We start from the raw sequence: 19,288 nt of genomic DNA, 5'->3' as shown, positions 1-19,288 counted from the left end.
TTTATCATATTTATATGGTTGCCCATCACGAGCAACCATATAAATATGATATGCCAATGAAACCTGTTTAGATGACACTTTATATCTCTGGTTCTTTACAATTTAAGACCTCCAGTGATGGAGGGCCTACGATTTCTGTAGGAAAGCTGAACTTGGTCACTAAGGGAACTGTTGTAAGTGGAGAACCGCCTCCATCACTGGAGGTTTTTAAGAAGAGACCGGACAGTCACTTGTCTGAGATTGTATAGGTTCTCCTGCATGAGCAGGGGGCTGGACTAGAAGACCTCCAAGGTCCCTTCCAGCCCTATTTTAATTCTAATTGTATAGAGAACGAGGGATTGAAAAGTGGCCGGTCCCTTTAAGAGTGAAACTTCCGGCGACGCTACTTTGCCCCTCCTTTATTTTTGTTCCGTTGCTTAGCAAACGGAAGGCGGAAACCGGAAGTAGCCGTTTGGCCGAATTCGGTGTGGCCACGTCGGAAGAAGGCGGGCCCCACCCACCGGCAGCGCTCAGCCCCTCTCGACGCTCAGGTCTTTGGCTGAGAAAAGAAGCAACCGGCGGGAACGAGGAGCACGAGGCCCGGTGTCCAGTCACCAGTTGGCGAAGGGGAGATGTCGGACCTCGGGGACTGGTTCCGGAGCATCCCGCTTATTACCCGCTACTGGTTTGCAGCTGCCGTCGCGGTGCCCCTCTTCGGCAAGCTAGGCCTGATCAGCCCCGTTTACCTCTTCCTGTGGCCCGAAGCCTTCATCAACCGCTTCCAGGTAGGTAGAGCTGGACTACGGCTCCCGGCATGCACGGCGCGCTTCTTGCTTATAGCCCTTAGAAGCGAATGCTGCGCTGGGTGTGTTGGGAATGGTAGTCCGTTTATTGAAAGTAGGGAGATGCCACTCCAGCCTTGTGTACTTTTTTTTAGCTATGGTGGATGTGCATTAGTTATTTGGCTGGGAGGCATCGTCACTGGACATTTATAAAACAAAACTTTTTTTTTTCCTTGTAGGAAATTGAATGGGGCTTACCTAAGCAAGGGATGCTTGTTTGGTGTGATAGAGAGTCTTTTAAAAAGTACCTTTTAGAAAGTGATTGACTGGGGGCGCATTAAGTCATTTTCAACTTCTGATGACTGCATAGATTTTTCACCATGATGATGGGTCCCTAACATGCTTTCTCAAGTCTTGTAATGGTGTAGTAACTAAGTCCATCCAATCTGCCTGCTGGTCACCCTCTTCTTTCCTACTACTACTTTCCCCAGGATCAGAGATTACTCCAGAGAGCTAGGTCTTTGTTTAATGTTGCCCAAGCCTGAGATTCTGGTTAGGGTTAATTTGAACCAATATGGAAAATTAGTAGATAACATCTAGGACAGGGGTCTCTTGGCAACTTTAGGCCTGGTGGGCTTCAACTCCCAGAATTTTTGCTGGCTGGGGAATTCTGGGAGTTGAAGCCTGCCAGGCTTAAAGTTGCCAAGACTGGAGACCCCTGATCTAGGGTAGTGAGATTCAGTTTCCCGTGTATTTATTGTGAAAATGAAAATGCTATATGTATGTATGTATATATGTACATATGTATGATTGTGGAGTTTCCATTGTGGCTTTCCATCCAAATACTGGCCACCCCCAATGTGCTTTGCTTTGGATGGATACCACTCCGGTCAGAAGGTTAACAGGGGTCATTCCAAGCCATAGCAGTTTACTTGCATGCTCTTGGCTGAACAAGGTGTGTAAATCCTGTCACCGAGTGAGCTTTGCATAAGAGTTGAAAACTGATCAAAAGTGAACTGCTTTGTAAATTAGCTCTAAAATTGAAAGTGGGAAAATTTGCATAATTGGAATTTGCATAAATTTGCATAAATGCTCTCAGCAGGGAGAGGCGCATAGCAGTGGGCTGTGAAAACTTGTAACTAATGCTGGGCAAATGCTAAACTTACCAAACAAACTCATACAATTACTAATTTGTATTGGCTGCTGAAAGCCAGTTCCTTGAGAGGTTCATTTTTCTTCTTTTTTCAATCATCCTTGTTTCACTTTGGTAAGATAAGTGTGAAAAAGTATATGTCATGTCACTCATGGAACAAAACAAGGCCTTTTTTTTTTAGAATGGAGGTGTGGGAGGTGTTTCCTTTTTCAGTAATCATGGAAACAGTTGAGTTGCTTTACTTTCCAGCCATTGCTAACAAAAGTCAAATGACCTGAAATAGGAAGGAATATAGAATGAATAAATAAATAGCATGAGAGATCAATTGAGTTGCTTGATTTATCTTGGTAACAGAATTCACTCTTGCCTTTTGTCTTGTTGCAGAGTTATATTTTTAGTGCCAAGAATATAAATAATCATTAACATCCAGAGGGGTTTCTGGCATTTTGATAGGCACCATTATAGTGAAAAAAATGTGGAGTAATTTAAGTTGGAAGTTGTTGGTTAGTCTCTCTCTCTTTTTTTTTTTTGAGGAGGCCAGAGTTATTTAAATCACTGTTGTGAAAGATTTGATTCTTTTGTTCAATATTTGTTTTAGCTGAACAAAATGAGTTTTTTAGGAAGATGTTTAATATGCTTAGCTATTCAGAATTGCTTCCCCCCCCCCCCAATTATTCCTTGCAATTAGACATGGAACACCGGGTGTAGAAAATAGATAATAAAAACGTTCGGTTGTTCAAATTCTCTAAACTTGGTTTTTCATTTACAGACATTTCATCAGCTGTCTAAATAATTTTAGGCCACTGCTTCAATCTTGAGCTACATATGTTCTCTGTAGGATAATAAAAGTGCTTCCTATGAATGAATGTTCCCTTTTTATGAAGATATGGAAAATACGATAAGAATCAAAGTTGTGTGATAAATCAGTTTTCTATCTGATTTTCTATCAGTCTCTTCCCATTGCCACCTGGGTTGGTATGCTAAGAAAAGCAGGGGCTGGAGCATAGAAGGTAGTTTTCAGCATTTTTGACTGCCAATTCCTTTGCATTTTAATGCAACCTCAGAGGAATGCAATATAGTGATGATGGGTTGTTCAATGCAAGACTATATTTCTCAAAGATTGGAGGAGAAATGTGCTTCTTTGCAGAAATTTTATTTTGAGAGACATGCAGTAATTTTGACACCTAGATTGCGGGTATATTTCCCTCCCTGTCCTTTGCTTTTGTATTGAGAATACAAACACATAAAATTGAGGTAACTATATCATGCAGCAATTATCTAGATAGGGAACTAAATGTTTTATGACATGCTCTTACTTGATAGGATGCCTTCTAAACATGCTTGACTGTAGCTCAACCTCTGCTGGTGCAGCCATTGTCCATATTGGCTTTGGACAAGGAACATTATCCTCCAGTGCATCCAAGGGTTATGCTGTGTTAGGGGATATGCTGAGTCCAAATGAAAACGTGGTTTGCCTCTTGCAGGAAGGCTATTTATGTAGTGGCTGCCATTTGCTTGGTTAGCTGGGCTATTCTTAACATGTGACAGACAGGAAAGTCCCTATAACAGGTGGAAAGTTGCTAAGGTTCATATGTAACAGGCAGTGGATGGCAATCATAGTAAACAGCATGCAGAAAGCAACCACCCATTTATCATATATCTATGGACACGAAGTGAAGTCTCGGATGTTGCCTGTGCTTCTGTATATACTGTCGTACAGTAGAGTATATAGATCTGTATACTCCACAGGCAACCATCAGTTCAAATCATTTGTGATAGTGTAACCTGCAAATGTTGAATATTTGGGATGTCCTCTGTGCTTTCAACCATCCGTTGTCTCTTCCAAGAGAATCCTTTTCTGTTTTCCATCATTTTATGACCAGATAGCCTCAGAGGTGGTATTCAGCCAGTTCGGACGACCGGGGTAGCAGAGATTGCTACCAGCGCTATGCCATCCTATTTAATCACATTTTTTAGGCCAGGTGCATGTGCAGAAGGCATGTGCACAAGCAAAGTGCATGCGTGGAAGGCTGGGTGCATGCGTGGAAGGTGTGTGTGTGGCGAATCGGTGGTAAAATTACGTGAAACCCACCGCTGGACAGCATGTCCAAATCTTATTAAATCACTTTGAGAGAACCCTCCCTCCCCCTCAATTATGACCTTTTATTGAAGCTTGATAATATTTTCTTGTAGGGCTAGAGTAATATCTGCCACTGTCTTCACTTTTGTGTGCTGCATAAGGGATGGTTTTTTGCATTGAATTTTGGCTCAATAGATTCTCTTCAGTACTGTTGAATCCAGACTAACACTGATGGGGACTCAATGGGATGGTGGGCTGGGAGCTTTCCACCCCCAATCAGATAATCATACATCTCATTCTGTTAGTATGTAGTACAATACTATCTTATCAATAACTGATGCTGCCTGATGCAAATAACTTTGGTATTGTTTAAACAAATTCTTCAATAATAGTAATTTACATATCTGCTGTTTTTGTCTGAACAGATTTGGAGGCCAATAACTGCCACATTTTATTTCCCTGTTGGCCCAGGGACAGGCTTTCTATATTTGGTGAATCTCTATTTTTTGTATCAGTATTCATCACGTCTGGAAACAGGTAAATATACACTCGCACCATTATATCATATTACCCATAGAGTAATTATATCACCCATAGAAGTAATATAATTTATAATATAATATAACACAGTAATTATATTACCATAAAGGGACATGATGGCTCAGTGCCTGAGCTTGTTGATCAGAGAGGTCAGCGGTTTGAATCCCTAGTGCTGCGTAATGGAGTGAGCTCCCATTACTTGTCCCAGCTTCTGCCAACCTAGCAGTTCGAAAGCATGTAAAAATGCAAGTAGAAAAATAGGAACCACCTTTGGTGGGAAGGTAACAGCGTTCTGTGTGCCTTTGGCACTTAGTCATGCCGGCCACATGACCACAAAGACATCTTCGGACAGCGCTGGCTCTTCGGCTTTGAAACAGAGATAAGCACCACCCCCTAGAGTTGGGAACGACTAGCACATATGTGCAGGGGGACTTTTTCCTTTACCTTTTTACCATTGTAATGTTCAATTCTTTTTTTACCTTTGGGGATGGTAGAAAAAATTGTCAGTTTATATTTTTTAAGTTGGGGTATTTAATTTATACTCCATATGGACCTATAGGAATGTACATAAATGTCTAAAACTGTCTTTGGGCAGTTGAGCGTATTAGGAAAAAAATGCATATATTAGAACAAAGTAGATGAAAAGGTGTATAAAAAGTTTTGTAAGCTGAGGCAAAAAGCTAGCAGCTGCAATCGGTGACCTTAGCTTGGGAATCCCTTGAATATTTAGAGTTCCCTCTACAAGGCTAGGAAGACCTCAGGGAAACTATCCAAAAGATTAAAACATCTGTCATGTAAATAGTCAGAGGCAGATTTCCCCCCTTATCAGTGAAAGTGAAACTCTCCCTCCAGCACACAGTAAGGCTGTGAATAAATTAAAAAAACATCTCTGCTGTTTTGTAAACATTGATGTATATTTCAAATTAGTTCACTTGCTGGAATTCTTATGTCAGTGTGTTGTTTCATCCTGATAATTCCTGGTAAAGAAAACTTTGTGAATTTGTTTCAGGAGAAAAAAAATTTCCAGTCTCAGGCAATTGCTAAATGTTTGACAAAAGTGAAAGGGTTTGAAAGATTTAAAAATCTTGTTAATTGTATTTTTAATCTGGCAATTGTCTTAATTGCTTATTTCCCATCATGTAGAACTTAATAAATTAAAAATGCATGCGGGCCATTTTCCTTGGATGTAATACGATAATTTATGATATGCTTGGTTACTAAGTACAAGTGTCTTTCAAATGCAAGGATCACAAAAATTGCTCTCTGTTCTCCTTATAATAAATCAAATCTACCGAACCCAACCAGTTAAGAGTTGCCTTTTAAATACTCTGGGATTGTTCTTATGTGGTTTATTTAGAAACAAGTTCTAGCATAACCAGTTATTCCCAATTGCAATAATTGTGTAAGAATTGCAGCCTTAACAGATGGAGCTTTGCAAACAAAGAATTATATAACACATTTCTCAAACTCAGATTATGCTGCAGGAGCTATAGAATTTATGATGTTGACTATATTATGAATCTTGTACAGTTAGTCCTTGACTTACAACAATCCATTCAGTGACTGTTTGAAGTTACAACGGCACTGGAAAAAAAGTGACATGATTGATTTTCACACGACCTCAAAAGCATCTCCATGGTCATGTGATACAAGTGTGGCCGTTTGGCAACTGGTTCATATTTATGACAGTTGCAGTGTCTCGAGTCGCGTGATCACCTTTTGCGACCTTCTGACAAGTAACGTCAAAGGAGAAGCCAGATTCACTCAGCATGTCAACTTTGAAGCGAACCTGGCCGAATCCATCTTTGCTGCTGCCTCATAGTTGTCACGAAGCCTGAGAGAGGGAAGGGAGGAGGGGGAGTAGATAACCCAGCTAACAGTCAAAATAAAGTTTTCCTGTGGGAACCAAGGTCATAAGAGGTGGCTGGCGAAGTAGGAGAGGAGCCTGCCAGCTATATTCATTGGACAATTTGACTGGTGACACCGGAGAGCGGGGAGGTTTTACTCTTTTAATTAGGTGAAAACTGCGGGAACATTTAGAGTTGGTTTTCACTAGCTGTGCTGATATGATGTATCCAATAAACATGTTCTTTGAGGACCCTACCTGCCTCATAGTTGTGCTTTCCATGGGTGCGTTACTTGGAACGCTAACACAGCAACCATGTTACTAACTTAACAACGGCAGGGATTCCCTTAACAATTCTGGAATGAAAGGTGATAAAACGGGGCAAAATATTTAACAACTTTCTCGCTTCACAATGGAAATGTTGAGCTTAGTTGTAGACGTCGGTCAAGGACTACCTGTAGTATGTTAATTTTGGGCAACATTTGTGGGAAAACAAAAAAATTAATCCAATGCTAGAATTCTGTATAATATTTGTTTGAAAATGAAAAAAAAGGCTCCAAAGCTAGAATTCGTATTGTGGGCAGAGATGAGTAATTTGAATTTTCCTACAAAAACTGGCCTTTCATATAACGCTTTCCCATAAATTGCCCTCATCGAGCAGAGCAGTCTCTTGTTTCCTCCTCATCGCAAAAGTTGCAGTTGCATCCTGCGATTTAATCACAGCCTTCTGGACGCTCCCACAGCCCCTTGGGGGAAAGGGAGAAAAAACAACTGCCAGGGATTACGCTCACAGCAATGCCATTCTTTGTTCTCAGGTGCTTTCGATGGAAGGCCGGCCGACTACATGTTCATGCTGCTGTTTAACTGGATTTGCATAGTTGTATCCTTTCCTGAATCTGCTGCCAACGTTTGGACGGGTTTTGGGTCTTGGAAATGCTTCCATGGCCTTAGGGAAGTCATTCTCAGCACTTCCATTTCTCCATTTCTGATAATCCTGAGTTCACATGTTTGGGTGGGAAAAGGTGATCAATGAATGGGAGCTTAATGAATGAGAGCTTAAGATTTGTTGTGGCCCACCAGTGGCCAGCAGATCTGGCAGCAGATTTGGACAGTGAGGAGGTTGGGGAGGAACATGGGCCAGTCTTGGAGTCTGGGGAAGGCTCTGATGAAGGCTCTGTGTCGGAGGCAGAGATGGGGCCTTGAGCCATATGCCAGCCGTCAGCTACCTTCAGAGTCAGACATCAGTGAGGCAGAAGAACAGCTGGAGCCTGTTCCCAACGTGCACAGAATTGCCAGACGAAGGGAACAACTAAAGAACAGGGGTCGACTTGGGAGTAAGGCGAGACGATGCATGGCCCCTCCTAGAGGAAATAAAAGAGGAGCGAAAGGGGAGTGGAGTTTGCAGGAGACAGTTCGATTAATTGGTTCATGACTCTCCAAGACGCCTTGCCAACTTCTGCAGATATCGGCCTGTCAGCTCTCCAAGCCAGATAAGATCTGTGACCATAAATCCTCCTTTGAAAGACTTTGCCGGCTGTGAATGAGCAGAATTCACAGTAAATTAATAAAAGGGTTTTTTGCCGGCTCTTGGGAAGCCTCGGTCAGAACAAGATTTGCTCGAAACTCAATGGCTGGTTTCATGCACAAGCTGGCTTAACAAAGCATAATTCGTAGTGCAATGTGCCAAATAAATAAACTGTATTAGGGCCTAATGTGATAGTTCCTGCATTCTGAATCTCAAAGTATCCAAGTCTGCTGTTAATTGACAGCCCAACTTGGTTATGACTGAGGAAGATTTTACAGGCTTAAATTAAAACTGTGGAGCAGGTAGGCAGAGATCCAAATATGTTCAGCCGAGTCAAAAGGGCTTCACTATGATAACAAATATCAGCATTCATTATTCTACTTGTCTAAAATGGAATCGTTACAAATTAAGTATTAATGTTTTCTTAGTTTGGATTTCCTTAATTAAAATGAAAAGATTACTGGCTTAGCAATGAATATGCAAGTAAGTATATCCTTTTTTTTTAAGTCTTGCAAATCAGGTTTATTAGGACTTTTGGTGTACATCCTTCCAAATTAAAATTACAAATGGCATTAAGAAACAGCCATTGGAGAATGTGGCCACTTTGAAACATAGTGGTAGCCTCTGGTTCCTGCCCTCTGCCCTGTCCTCAATATGGCTCCAAAGAGACAGATGGAAGCTTTTTCTATTTTGTAATGAGTAATGTTTAAGCTTATGTTTAAACTCTAGTTTTACTATTAGTTACTGAAACAAGTCAGTCTCGAATCTTGATTTATACATGTGTTTACAGTAAATGAAAGCTAACAATCACACTTGAAGGTTCAGATATAGTACTAAACTGCAGTTAATTGATAAAAGAAAGAAATGTTTTTGCTGGATCCAATCTGAGTCGGTCACCGGGATTAAAGATTGATTCTTGCAAGGTTTTGGTCTTGTACTGGAGCCCATCCTCAGGGAACTTCTCCCTCTCTCCTCCCTGAGGATGGACTTCAGCACAAGCCCAAAACCTTGGAGGAATAAATCTTCGATCCTGGTGACCGACTCAGAGTGGATCCTACAACATTGTCATGGGAGATGTATATTTACCTTCATTCAAGAAACGTTTTTGAGTGTAATCTGTCAGCATCTAGTGCTCTTCCAAATCTCCTGATTAGATTTTAGTGTTTGCATTTTGGGACTGATGTCTCCTGCAGTGTCTGATTTCCACAGAGCTATCAACTCTATGCGGTTATGTGGTTAGATTTAACAGATCATGGATTATGGAGAAATCTACAAAATTTCTCCACCCCCTCCCATCCCTCAAATGTTCTTGTTCCAAATTCATTCCCCCTTTTTCTCTCAGGAAAAAAAAAGATTGAACAAGAATTTACTTTGTAAGATTTTTAGTTCAGTTTTTTTGAGTCTTCATATCTGATTTAAACCATGTTGTACCCTTTGTTCTCTTACAGTTGCTGATGATCCCCCTGATCATGTCAGTACTTTATGTTTGGGCCCAGCTGAACAGAGACATGATTGTGTCCTTTTGGTTTGGGACCCGGTTTAAGGTGAGTGGCCTTAAGAGATGGGCTCCTGACGTTTGGAAGTCTTGCCCAAATTGGTGGCATTTCATCATCTGATTGAAACGTGGTAGCCATTCCTTGATTCCTTCCAGATTTTCGAGAGAAGTTTGACATTTACCTATCTGTCACCTGTGTGATCTTTTCCTTTTTGAGCGTGCTCCACATACCGTTCTTTAATGGAAGGAATATTACAGAAGTAGCTGTAGGACAGCTCAGCAAGTAGGAAGGAGATTTCATAAAACAGGAGTTTGTCTCAAGTATCGTAGTGAATAAATTTGAGAACAACATTGTTAAGGGAGACATTGCTGCATTTTGCAGATTAGACTATAGTGCATGCAATTTAAACGTTAAAAGTGCCTGTCTTTGCAACATCTAAAGAACATTTTAAAGACCCAGTAGTTAACACTGGAGGCCACTCCACTGTAAGGTTTGCTCCACTTAGTGTAGTGATGACAAACATTTTGAGCTCTGCATATCAATAATTCAGAAAATGCCTACTTTAACTCATTCTACCTGAGAGACCGCCTCCTGCCATTCACCTCCCAAAGACCGATTAGATCGCACAGATTGGGCCTCCTCTGGGTGCCATCGGCCGGTCAATGTCGGCGATTCCCCGGGGGAGGGCCTTCTCTGTTGCTGCCCCAGCCCTATGGAACGATCTCCCCGTTGAGATCCGGACCCTCACTACTCTTCCGGCCTTCCGTAAGGCTACTAAGACCTGGCTGTTCCGGCAGGCCTGGGGCTGTTGATGAGTATCCAGCCCCACTCTAAGCAGTATGCATGATGTGGAATTTTTAAATAATTGTATTCTTATTTTTAATTTTTATATATGTTCCTTGTTTTGTCTGTAAGCCGCCCAGAGTCCCTAGGGAGTGGGCGGCATACAAATGCCAATAAACCTTGAAACCTTGAAATGCATTTTTTCCTTCCAGCCTGGTATCCAGTCCAGCTGTCTAACTCAATAGCTGAGAAAACATGGTAATCTGGGAAGAAATAACATAAAAGCATGTTTCTTCAACATGCTAAGCACACCGTTAGTGTTAATTATAGGAAATGAAATGTAGCAAACTGGTGCAAAGCCAATTTGGTTAGTAGGACAGTCTACTGTTGAGCCAATATCCCAACCCACAATTTTTGGGGTGGCAGCTCAACAGGCATTTCCTTGTTAGAAATAAGGCCCAACCAAGTTCAGGATCTTAGCACATGAGGTGAAAGGATAATTTTGCCCTTCAAGTATGTTACGATAAACATATATGTGCTGTTGTTTTCCTAGGCATGCTATCTGCCATGGGTTATCCTGGGATTCAACTATATCATCGGAGGCTCGTAAGTATCTCCAGATACTTTGTCTATGCCTTATTAATTTATTTAATTTATATAGCCACTCCTATCACTGCAATAACTCTGGGTGACTCAACAGCATTTTAAATAAAAATGCAGGTAACTTAAAACCACAGTATTGTAATGCCCTGTTTTCCCCAAAATAAGACCTCCCTGGATAATAAGCCCAATCAGGCTTTTAAGCACATAGGCTAAAATAAGCCCTTCCCTGAAAATAAGCCCTCCCCTAAAATATTTAAAGGCATGTGCAGCCGATCATTTCCTGGGAGTGGGGGAGAAAGGGGTCTAACATACCCCACATGCACCTGCCATCCATGCAGAATGGCCTTGCGGAGCTGCTCCTGCAAACTCTAGCTGCCACAGATCTTCTCTTAGTGGCGGCCACAAGAAGAGCAGCAGGCCCAGTGATGCTAAGGCCGGCAAGAGTGTGCCAGAAACAGAGACAGAACTTCTGGCCCTCTCTGCATCAGCTGATCTGCGGGCCGAGGTTAAGGGGCCTCCTGGACCTCAAAAATAATAACACCTCCCTGAAAATAAGGCCAAGCGCTTATTTCGGGGGTCAAAAGAAAATAAGACCCTGTCTTATTTTCAGTGAACCACGATAGTGACCAAGGAAGAATTCGCAACCTCATGAACTCCAATCAACAGTCCAGCCTCTGTGCTCAGGAACAGAGCCAAAGGTTCGAGGCTTTAGGAAAGCTGTCCGGGTTAGGGGCAATCTAATTTGGCGGGGGAACTGTATTCCAAAGGTCAGGTGCTGTGACAGAGAATGCATGTTTTCTGCTTCAGAAAGAAGGCACGCCTTAATCATTGGGGCCCAGAGCATGCTCCTCCTGACAGACCAGGTGGGATGTGGAAAGACAGTCAGGACTTCATAATCCCATAAATCGGTGTTTCCTAACCTTGGTCACTTTTAGATATATGGATTGAACTCTCAGAATTTCCCACCAGCTGAGTGTGCTGAAGAACGGCAAAAATGTTAGTGAACCCCGGCGTCATTGTGGTGGTGAGAGATCCTAGGACTCCTGGGTATGATGGGAGGCCCAGGTCCTCTTCCTGTCCTATGCTTGGGAGCCCTAGAACTTACTCTCCAGTGATCTGCTTATTGACTGCAACTGGGAGAGCTGGATTGCGATCATTGAGCAAAAAGCAGTCATGTGGTATCTCACTTAACTGCTTTGCTCAACAACTTGAGATTCTGATCGTTGACACAGGACTACTTGTATTGCCTTAGTACTGATTTAATGGATTGATAAAGAAGCATATACTGTCTATTATTCTATTACATATTTGTCATTTGTAATGTTTCGATAATTGTATTTGAGCATGTCTTCTTTCCTCTGTCAAACAAATTATACCTGTATTTTCTTATGCATTTAAATTCTTTTTGAATTGGCCTGAAACTTAAGAAACTCTGCTGTGGGTGAAAGGAAGGGTGTAGTGGAGTCGTACAGGGATCCCCAACTCCCAGGCCATGGTCCATTCACAAGCGGCAGGCGAGTGCCCATATGCAGTTTTACTATGTGCAGTGGCCAAGCATATGCATGCAGGTTTGTGCGAGAGGCGGGTGCGCGTGTCCAGCACTTGCACAAATGGAGCTGCACACGCTCACCCGCCTGTGCGCAGAACCGTCTCCTCCAGTTGATGATGGAGATTGTGAATTTTAGCATTCCTAGTGTTGGAAGAAATGTCCATCTGAGTTCAGTTCCAAGTGGGGCGAAAGACACTGGAAATTGGTGTCTGTTCGGAAAGATGGTTTTTCATGTTGGACAGGATCACATGGTTTGAAGTCCTGGGCAAAAAGACACATGGAGTGGACAGAGGGATAGATTTATACCCTCTGTTGGGCACCACCTTAGAGCTTCCTGTTCCTGTGTAAGAAATGTATCCCATTAGCTGTCAGGGGGCGGAGTCTAACCGTAGACTGACTGTGTCCCAGGCTTGGTTGAGTCTTGCTGGGTGATAATATAATGAAAGAGCTTTGGGATTCCTATTATGGCTCTGCCTGAAGGAGGTAGAGTTTTGTCATGTAGAATAGACTGGCCCAGGCCTTAATGGCCCATTGACAAAGTGGCGGGAGCTGAGTTTCTGCCTCCCTTTTAGGGGAAATATTCTGCCATTTTAATATTTCCTGAAATATCTCATTTTCCTAGGAGAGGGGTGGGTGCTAACTTCCTACACTAGATTCTATTTTTATGGCATTTGCTTTTTAAATTCGGTGTTTAGTCCATTAGCACTGTCTTCCCCACAGGTTTGCAAAAGTTATTTTTCAAAAATGTTTGCAGACAATATGCAACCCTTTGGGTAGCTTGTCTGGGTTATTTTCAGTCTTAGCAGCCCTCAAGCTCTTTCACAGTGCAAACCCATTAGGAATAGGCCCTGTGGATTAAGATGCTTCCACATTATTAGTAGAAAATGCTTCATTCGCTAATTGTTAACACTGAAAATGCTGTTTCCTAATATCCCACAGCATCGTCAATGAACTGATCGGCAACTTGGTTGGTCATCTGTACTTTTTCTTAATGTTTAAATATCCAATAGATTTGGGAGGAAGAAATTTTCTGTCAACACCTCAGTTTCTGTAAGTTGGTTTATTTTTTTTTATTATTTAATCAGACTTGAGTACTTTGGAATGTTGAAATGTTATTCTAATTAGAATTGAAAACAAAAGTACAATGGCAGTAATGAGGCCCATGCACATTTTTCTGGATGGATGGATATGTAATTAGGTCAATTGTTGCATTTCATTCTGTTTTGCCCATGACACAGACAAATGGGAAATCTTGATTCAAACTATTACAAACTCCCAAATATAAGATTTGCTCACTTTCTCCTTTATTTTCCTGAAATGTTGCTGTATAATGATAATGGCAGCAGGAACCAAAGTTTGTTTTGCCCTCTGCTTAAAAAATCTTTCTTTCTTTCTTTCTTTCTTTCTTTCTTTCTTTCTTTCTTTCTTTCTTTCTTTCTTTTTCTTTCTTTCTTTCTTTCTTTCTTTCTCTCTTTTTTCTTTCTTTTTCTTTCTTTTCTTTCTCTTTCCCTTCCTTCCCTTTCCTCTATCCCTATCATCTGTCTGTCTATCATGTATGTATATATCCATCCATCCATCCATCCATCCATCCTTCCTTCCTTCCTTCTTCCATCCATCCATCTACCAACCAATCTAAGATGCAGTGATCATCAGTGTGAAAAATGGTCATAAGTTGCTTTTTTTTGCCGTTGTAACTCGGAATGGTCACTAAGTGAAGTGTTGTAAGTCGAGGACCACCTGTAACGAAACTCCAGCCTAAGCCTTCGTTGCTTCTTCAATTTCGACCTCTGCTGAAGTTTTGTTCGGCTGCTAAAGCCGAATAGGGGCTGGGATGGTCTTCTGAAGTCCTTCTTTTCTTGACCCGCAGGTACAAATGGCTGCCCAACAGAAGAGGAGGGGTCTCTGGATTCGGGGTTCCTCCTGCCAGTATGCGAAGACCCGTAGATAATCGCCAGGGAGACACAAGGCACAACTGGGGCCAGGGATTCCGGCTTGGTGATCAATGAAACAAACAAAAAAACTTTCCTGTTTCCCCCCCCCCCCCTTTTTTTTTTTTTCTGTGAGGAACATCTTCGACAACACATGGGAATGTTTCTTGCTGTGGAGGGTATCCGAGGACCAGGTTTGCTCTAGCGTTGTTGCCTCAGACCCGTTACGAAATCTTGTTTTGTTCCCGGTGGAAGACAACATGACTGAAGAGACAAGATAGATTTTAATCCAGGCCATTAACTTCTTTAATTCACTGCTGCCATTAAAAAAAAAAAGAATGATACATTTTTTTTAAGGCTGTCCAACAAAGCATCCTTTCTAAAAAAAGCTCTCTCAAGGGAATTCATGTTCGTCAATTGGTCTTGTAGCTCTCACTTCATGAAAGAACCCTACAAAATCCTCCCTGAATCCAATTTGGGGTCCCCCCCCCAAAAGTCATCAGAGACTTTTCTTCCTCCGGTTTGAATTAAATTAAAATGTCCAGGTCTACAGCAATGCTAAGTAAAACACTTCAGGTATCTACAGTTGCATTTCTCTTTTATTTAGTGAGAAGCAACTTTTTTTTTTTTAAATCCCCTTTTGGATTTTTTCGATTGGTAATGAATTCTACCTGGAGCCATTAAACAAAGGAAGAAAAAAGTTTGGCTGAATAATGCTAGTTTTTAATTTGCAAGCTTACCTTGGCCTCTGTACTCTGTACTCCCAGCATAGCAAATGTGGCACCTTTTAAATGCCCAGTTCTGTCTGCACTGACTTTGGAGCGAGTCCTATTGATCCTGATTTTGATGGGGTTTAATCCTATGCATATTTAATTCGAAACGAGAAAAAAAATGTATGATCTGTTGCCTCGAATGTGTAAGGGTGGCTTTGATGTGCGTATCCTGGCATGAAGGACTAGAGAATGCTTCTCCTCTCGCGTTATGTGCGAGAAAGACCGACAATGCACAAAGATCTGTTGAATGGTTAATGTAGAAATACCTCTGTGTATAACGATAAAAGCAACAGGAACCAGATAGCTGAGCTTAATAAAACAGATAACTGACTTCCTCCAGCATCTTTCATTTTTGAATGAAACACAAGCATATAGTGTGTAGGAGTCGCTGAGGGAAGATGGTGATTAGTTTGCATGTAAGAACCCGGTGTCATCATGTGGAGCTTCTGACAAACGATGTTGGGAAACATTGCCAGATGTGCTGTGATAAGGAAGAGTCAGACTTCCCTTTGTCTTTTAAATTGGTATTTCCCAACTGTGGTGCTTTCCAGTTGCGTGGACTTCAACTCCCAGAATTCTCCTCAATGGCTATGCTCACTGTGGAATTCTGGGAGTTGAAGTCCAGACAGCTGGCAATTGCAATGGTTGGGAAAGACTGCTTTAAATGATTGTCCTTCTTAATGTTAAGCAGACAACAAGACCCACTATGGAAATTCAAGCATCATAGCCAAGCTAGTCTTGTCTCCATCCCCTAATTGTATTAGCCCAGGGATGGGGAGTGATGGCCCCTTTATGACTTGTGGAGCATGGCTGCCTCAGGAATTCTGGGAGTTGAAGTCCACAAAGACTTAAAGGGGCCATTGTTCCCCACCTCTGCATTAGCCAAGCTGCCTACGATTCTAAAATAGGGACACAAATGAACAATACAAATAAGGATATATATATAGAGAGAGATACAAATTCAGCTCTGTTTGGAAATGATGCTATCCCAACACGGGAAGTGCTGTACTCATAATTATCAATACTTTGTTTCCCCCCTCACAATTTCTTCATGTTCTGCCAGCGCTCCTTCGAATCAGTGACTGGTTTGATAAACTGGGACTGATCTCACTGTTGTCCGCAAGTAGTTACTAATCCCTTTATGGACTCCGAGGAAAGCTAATCCTTGATATGATATTTCCAATATTGCAGTAATATGTCGACAAAGGATTCCCCTTAGCACCGATTTCCTGACTCTTTATCAATCTGGCCTTGGTTTTTATTTATATCTAATAAGCTGACAAAAGATTATGTACTTGTAATTATTTGCTTGTTTTTTTAAAAAAAAACTTAGGAACCCAATTTTTTAAAAAGTGTCATTGGATACTCTTGTGTTTCTATGAGTTGCTACCCAAAAGAGGAAAACAACAACAAAAGAGGACAGAAGGGTGTGCATATATCAGCCTTTGGTAGCTCAGATTCTTCCGCCAAAAAACTCCAAGCAATGGTTTTAAATTAACTTTTGGGTGCTGCTATGCAAATTAGAAAGCAGTTCTGGGCTTGTAAAGCTCAGTATATCTTTTTTTCTTGCAGCTGAATGCTGTGCTTTAGATGTTAAGTGAAGAAACACATTGCAAATATTATTTTGGGCGAAGCTAGCCTATTTGAAAAGCAAGAGGTCAGATCTAGAATACACAGTAGGTTAAATAAAATCCAGGGCAAAACCATTGCTGCATTTTGAGAAAAAAATATTGGTCGACCTGCAGATGGCTAACGTCTCTTTCACGCGCTGCATTTTTGCAGTTTTGAGAACGCATACTTAAAAGACCAGAGATCGCTTCCTTATATAGACAATTATATATGTCATCTTTTTAGATTAATAATAATAATAATAAAAGGAGGAATCGAGATTAGGGCAGTTTTCCCAATCATGATATGAATTCCTTGACTTGGGAGAAAGAAGGAAAAGAAAAACATATCTCCAAATGAAATTCTCCCATTGTTGGAAAGTTATTCTGGTAGTTCTTTAGAAATATATTGCTGGGGGAACGTTTACTTGGACTTTTTTGTTGGATTTCTATGGAGGCAAGGTTTCCTCCATGGAGCATGACATGCAAATAAACAATGAAAAATTAATAATTGTTTCTCTTATCTTCCTAGCATTTTTCACAGTGAAAGAGATGTTCTGATGAACAGAACAGCAACTTAGTTCTTCAGTTGTGGGAACTGGTAACGACAATTTACCTCCCATGTTTGCGGGAACATAAAGAGATCAATTCCTAATGTGTTCCACCCTTACTAGCATAAAATAGGCAGAAAGTGGGGCAGTAGATTTACATGGTATTGGACCTGGGTACTTGAGAGACCACCTGCTGCCAATCACCTCCACTAGACCGATTAGATCCCACAGATTAGGCCTCCTCCGAATTCCATCCGCCGGCCAGTGTTGACTGGCGACTACCCGGAGGAGAGCCTTCTCTGTGGCTGCTCCGACCCTCTGGAACGAACTCCCCGTGGAGATTCGAACCCTCACCACCCTCCAGGCCTTCCGCAAAGCCCTTAAAACCTGGCTGTTCCGACAGGCCTGGGGCTAAAGAACTGTTGCCCCCGTCTCGAATGGTATGACTGTTGTGTGTTTTTAAATTATGCATTGTTATGTTTCGTTTTTTAAATTTTTGTTTGTACCCCCCTTCCTTGATTTGAATTGTGAGCCGCCCTGAGTCCCCTTCGGGGGGAAAAGGGCGGCATGTAAATATAATAAAATCAAATCAATCAATCAAATCAAATTGTTTATCTCTGAATAACTTCAGATAATCAGGAAGGACACCCAGATAACCAGGTTATACGTATGGGGGAGATGCCTTGATAGTGGCTTGTGGTCTAGCTACCCCTTGTAGTAATTCAGATAGGTGAGGACAGGTGAGGGAAGACAGTTCTATCCTCAAAATTGGATTTGGTTCTTTGCATCTCCACATAGCAGATCTTTGCATGTGGAAATCCTATTTATTAAAGAGAACAGCCTTTGTCTACAATTTTTCTTGAAATGCTGGTTTTTCAGGAGCAATGATTTCATTCAAAAATTGGTCTGCAACAGTCATATCATATTACTTTCCTAAATGTAATTCACTCTTATGACTCTTCGGGATTGCTTTGTTCCCCTGAAGCACTTTAATCCGGATTTTGGTTTTAAGTTGGTAATGTCAAGGGCAGATTCTGTTGTGAAACAGGTACCTCTATTCTTTTGTATAGACAACTTCTCTTTTTGTAACTAAATTCTTTTTTTTTGTTTGTTTTCGTCATTGGTAAAGTTTTAAATTAAAGCTGTAAAACTGTAACTGGTTGTTTATTTTTGGTTCTGTATTTCTTTATATTGCCATGTTGTAACTTCAAGAGTTTTGAATCCAACACAAGATGCTGAAAACAACTTGAAACAGACATTTTTCCTGGCTTAGAAAAAATGAGCACTCTACTTTCCCAATCCTAATATAGCATGCTATTTTGGCTGTCTACGGGTGAGAAACCTGTGCCTCTCCAGAAGTTGCTGAAGTACAGGCAGTCCTCGATTTATGACCACAATAGAGGCCAAAAATTATGTTGTTAAGTGAGAATTTGTTAAGTGAGTTTTGTCCCATTTTACGCCATTTCTTGCCACAGTGGTTAAGTGAATCACTGCAGTAGATAAGTTAGTAACCTGGTTGTTAAGTGAATCTGGCGTCCCCATTAACTTTACTTATCAGAAGAGCCATGGGATGCTGCCACGGTTGTAAGTATGAGTCAGTTGCCAAGCATCTGAATTTTAATCACATGGGGGATACTGCAAAGGTTGTAACTGTGAAAAACAGATATGTCACTTTTTTCAGTGCCATTGTAACTCTGAACGGTCACTAATGAACTGTTGTAAATCGAGGATTACCTGTACAACCAAGTTATTCTCGTCTTCTGGAAAGATTTTGAAAAATTCTGCCCCATTGTCTACAGAAACCTCTACAACCTCTAGCAAAATCATCTACAAAGACAGAATGATCATAACTGCAGTTTCCCCACACTTCCAACCATTTCTCATAATCCTTTCCTTCCAGGCCCTTTAGTTGTCGTAGATATTCTCCTTTGAATGTGCATCATGGGAAAACTTGCTGCTGCTAACTCACTGCAGCCAACTCGGACGAATTCAACAGTTCAATTTAAGTATTTAAAATAATTTTCAAAAATAATTTTTTGTCATTCACATTTCATCTTGTTCCTCCTTTTGCGTCCTTTCCTTAATGATTCTAC

General features: G+C 41.3%; 1 protein-coding gene across 1 annotated transcript; it reads left to right on the top strand.

Annotated features, from left to right (window-relative positions):
- The first annotated feature begins 263 nt into the window (after positions 1-263).
- On the top strand, positions 264-15,368 carry DERL1 (derlin 1). Its single transcript, XM_032222823.1, has 8 exons — positions 264-764; positions 4,420-4,531; positions 7,196-7,260; positions 8,362-8,388; positions 9,354-9,449; positions 10,738-10,790; positions 13,276-13,386; positions 14,204-15,368. Exons 1-8 carry the CDS (start codon positions 612-614, stop codon positions 14,340-14,342), a joined length of 756 nt encoding a protein of 251 aa, XP_032078714.1. The 5' UTR covers positions 264-611; the 3' UTR covers positions 14,343-15,368.
- Positions 15,369-19,288: the final 3,920 nt, after the last annotated feature.

Source organism: Thamnophis elegans, chromosome 8, assembly GCF_009769535.1.
Source record: "Thamnophis elegans isolate rThaEle1 chromosome 8, rThaEle1.pri, whole genome shotgun sequence".
Lineage (NCBI taxonomy): Eukaryota > Metazoa > Chordata > Lepidosauria > Squamata > Colubridae > Thamnophis > Thamnophis elegans.
The sequence above is the reverse complement of the archived record's forward strand: the minus strand, read 5'-3'. Positions and strand labels throughout refer to the sequence as shown.

Bases quoted from the DNA above. Each gene is read 5' to 3' on its own strand.
- DERL1 (XM_032222823.1), top strand. From the start codon at position 612: ATGTCGGACCTCGGGGACTGGTTCCGGAGCATCCCGCTTATTACCCGC. The intron at 765-4,419 runs GTAGGTAGAGCT...TTGTCTGAACAG, and splicing joins CCTTCATCAACCGCTTCCAG to ATTTGGAGGCCAATAACTGC. The intron at 4,532-7,195 runs GTAAATATACAC...CTTTGTTCTCAG, and splicing joins TTCATCACGTCTGGAAACAG to GTGCTTTCGATGGAAGGCCG.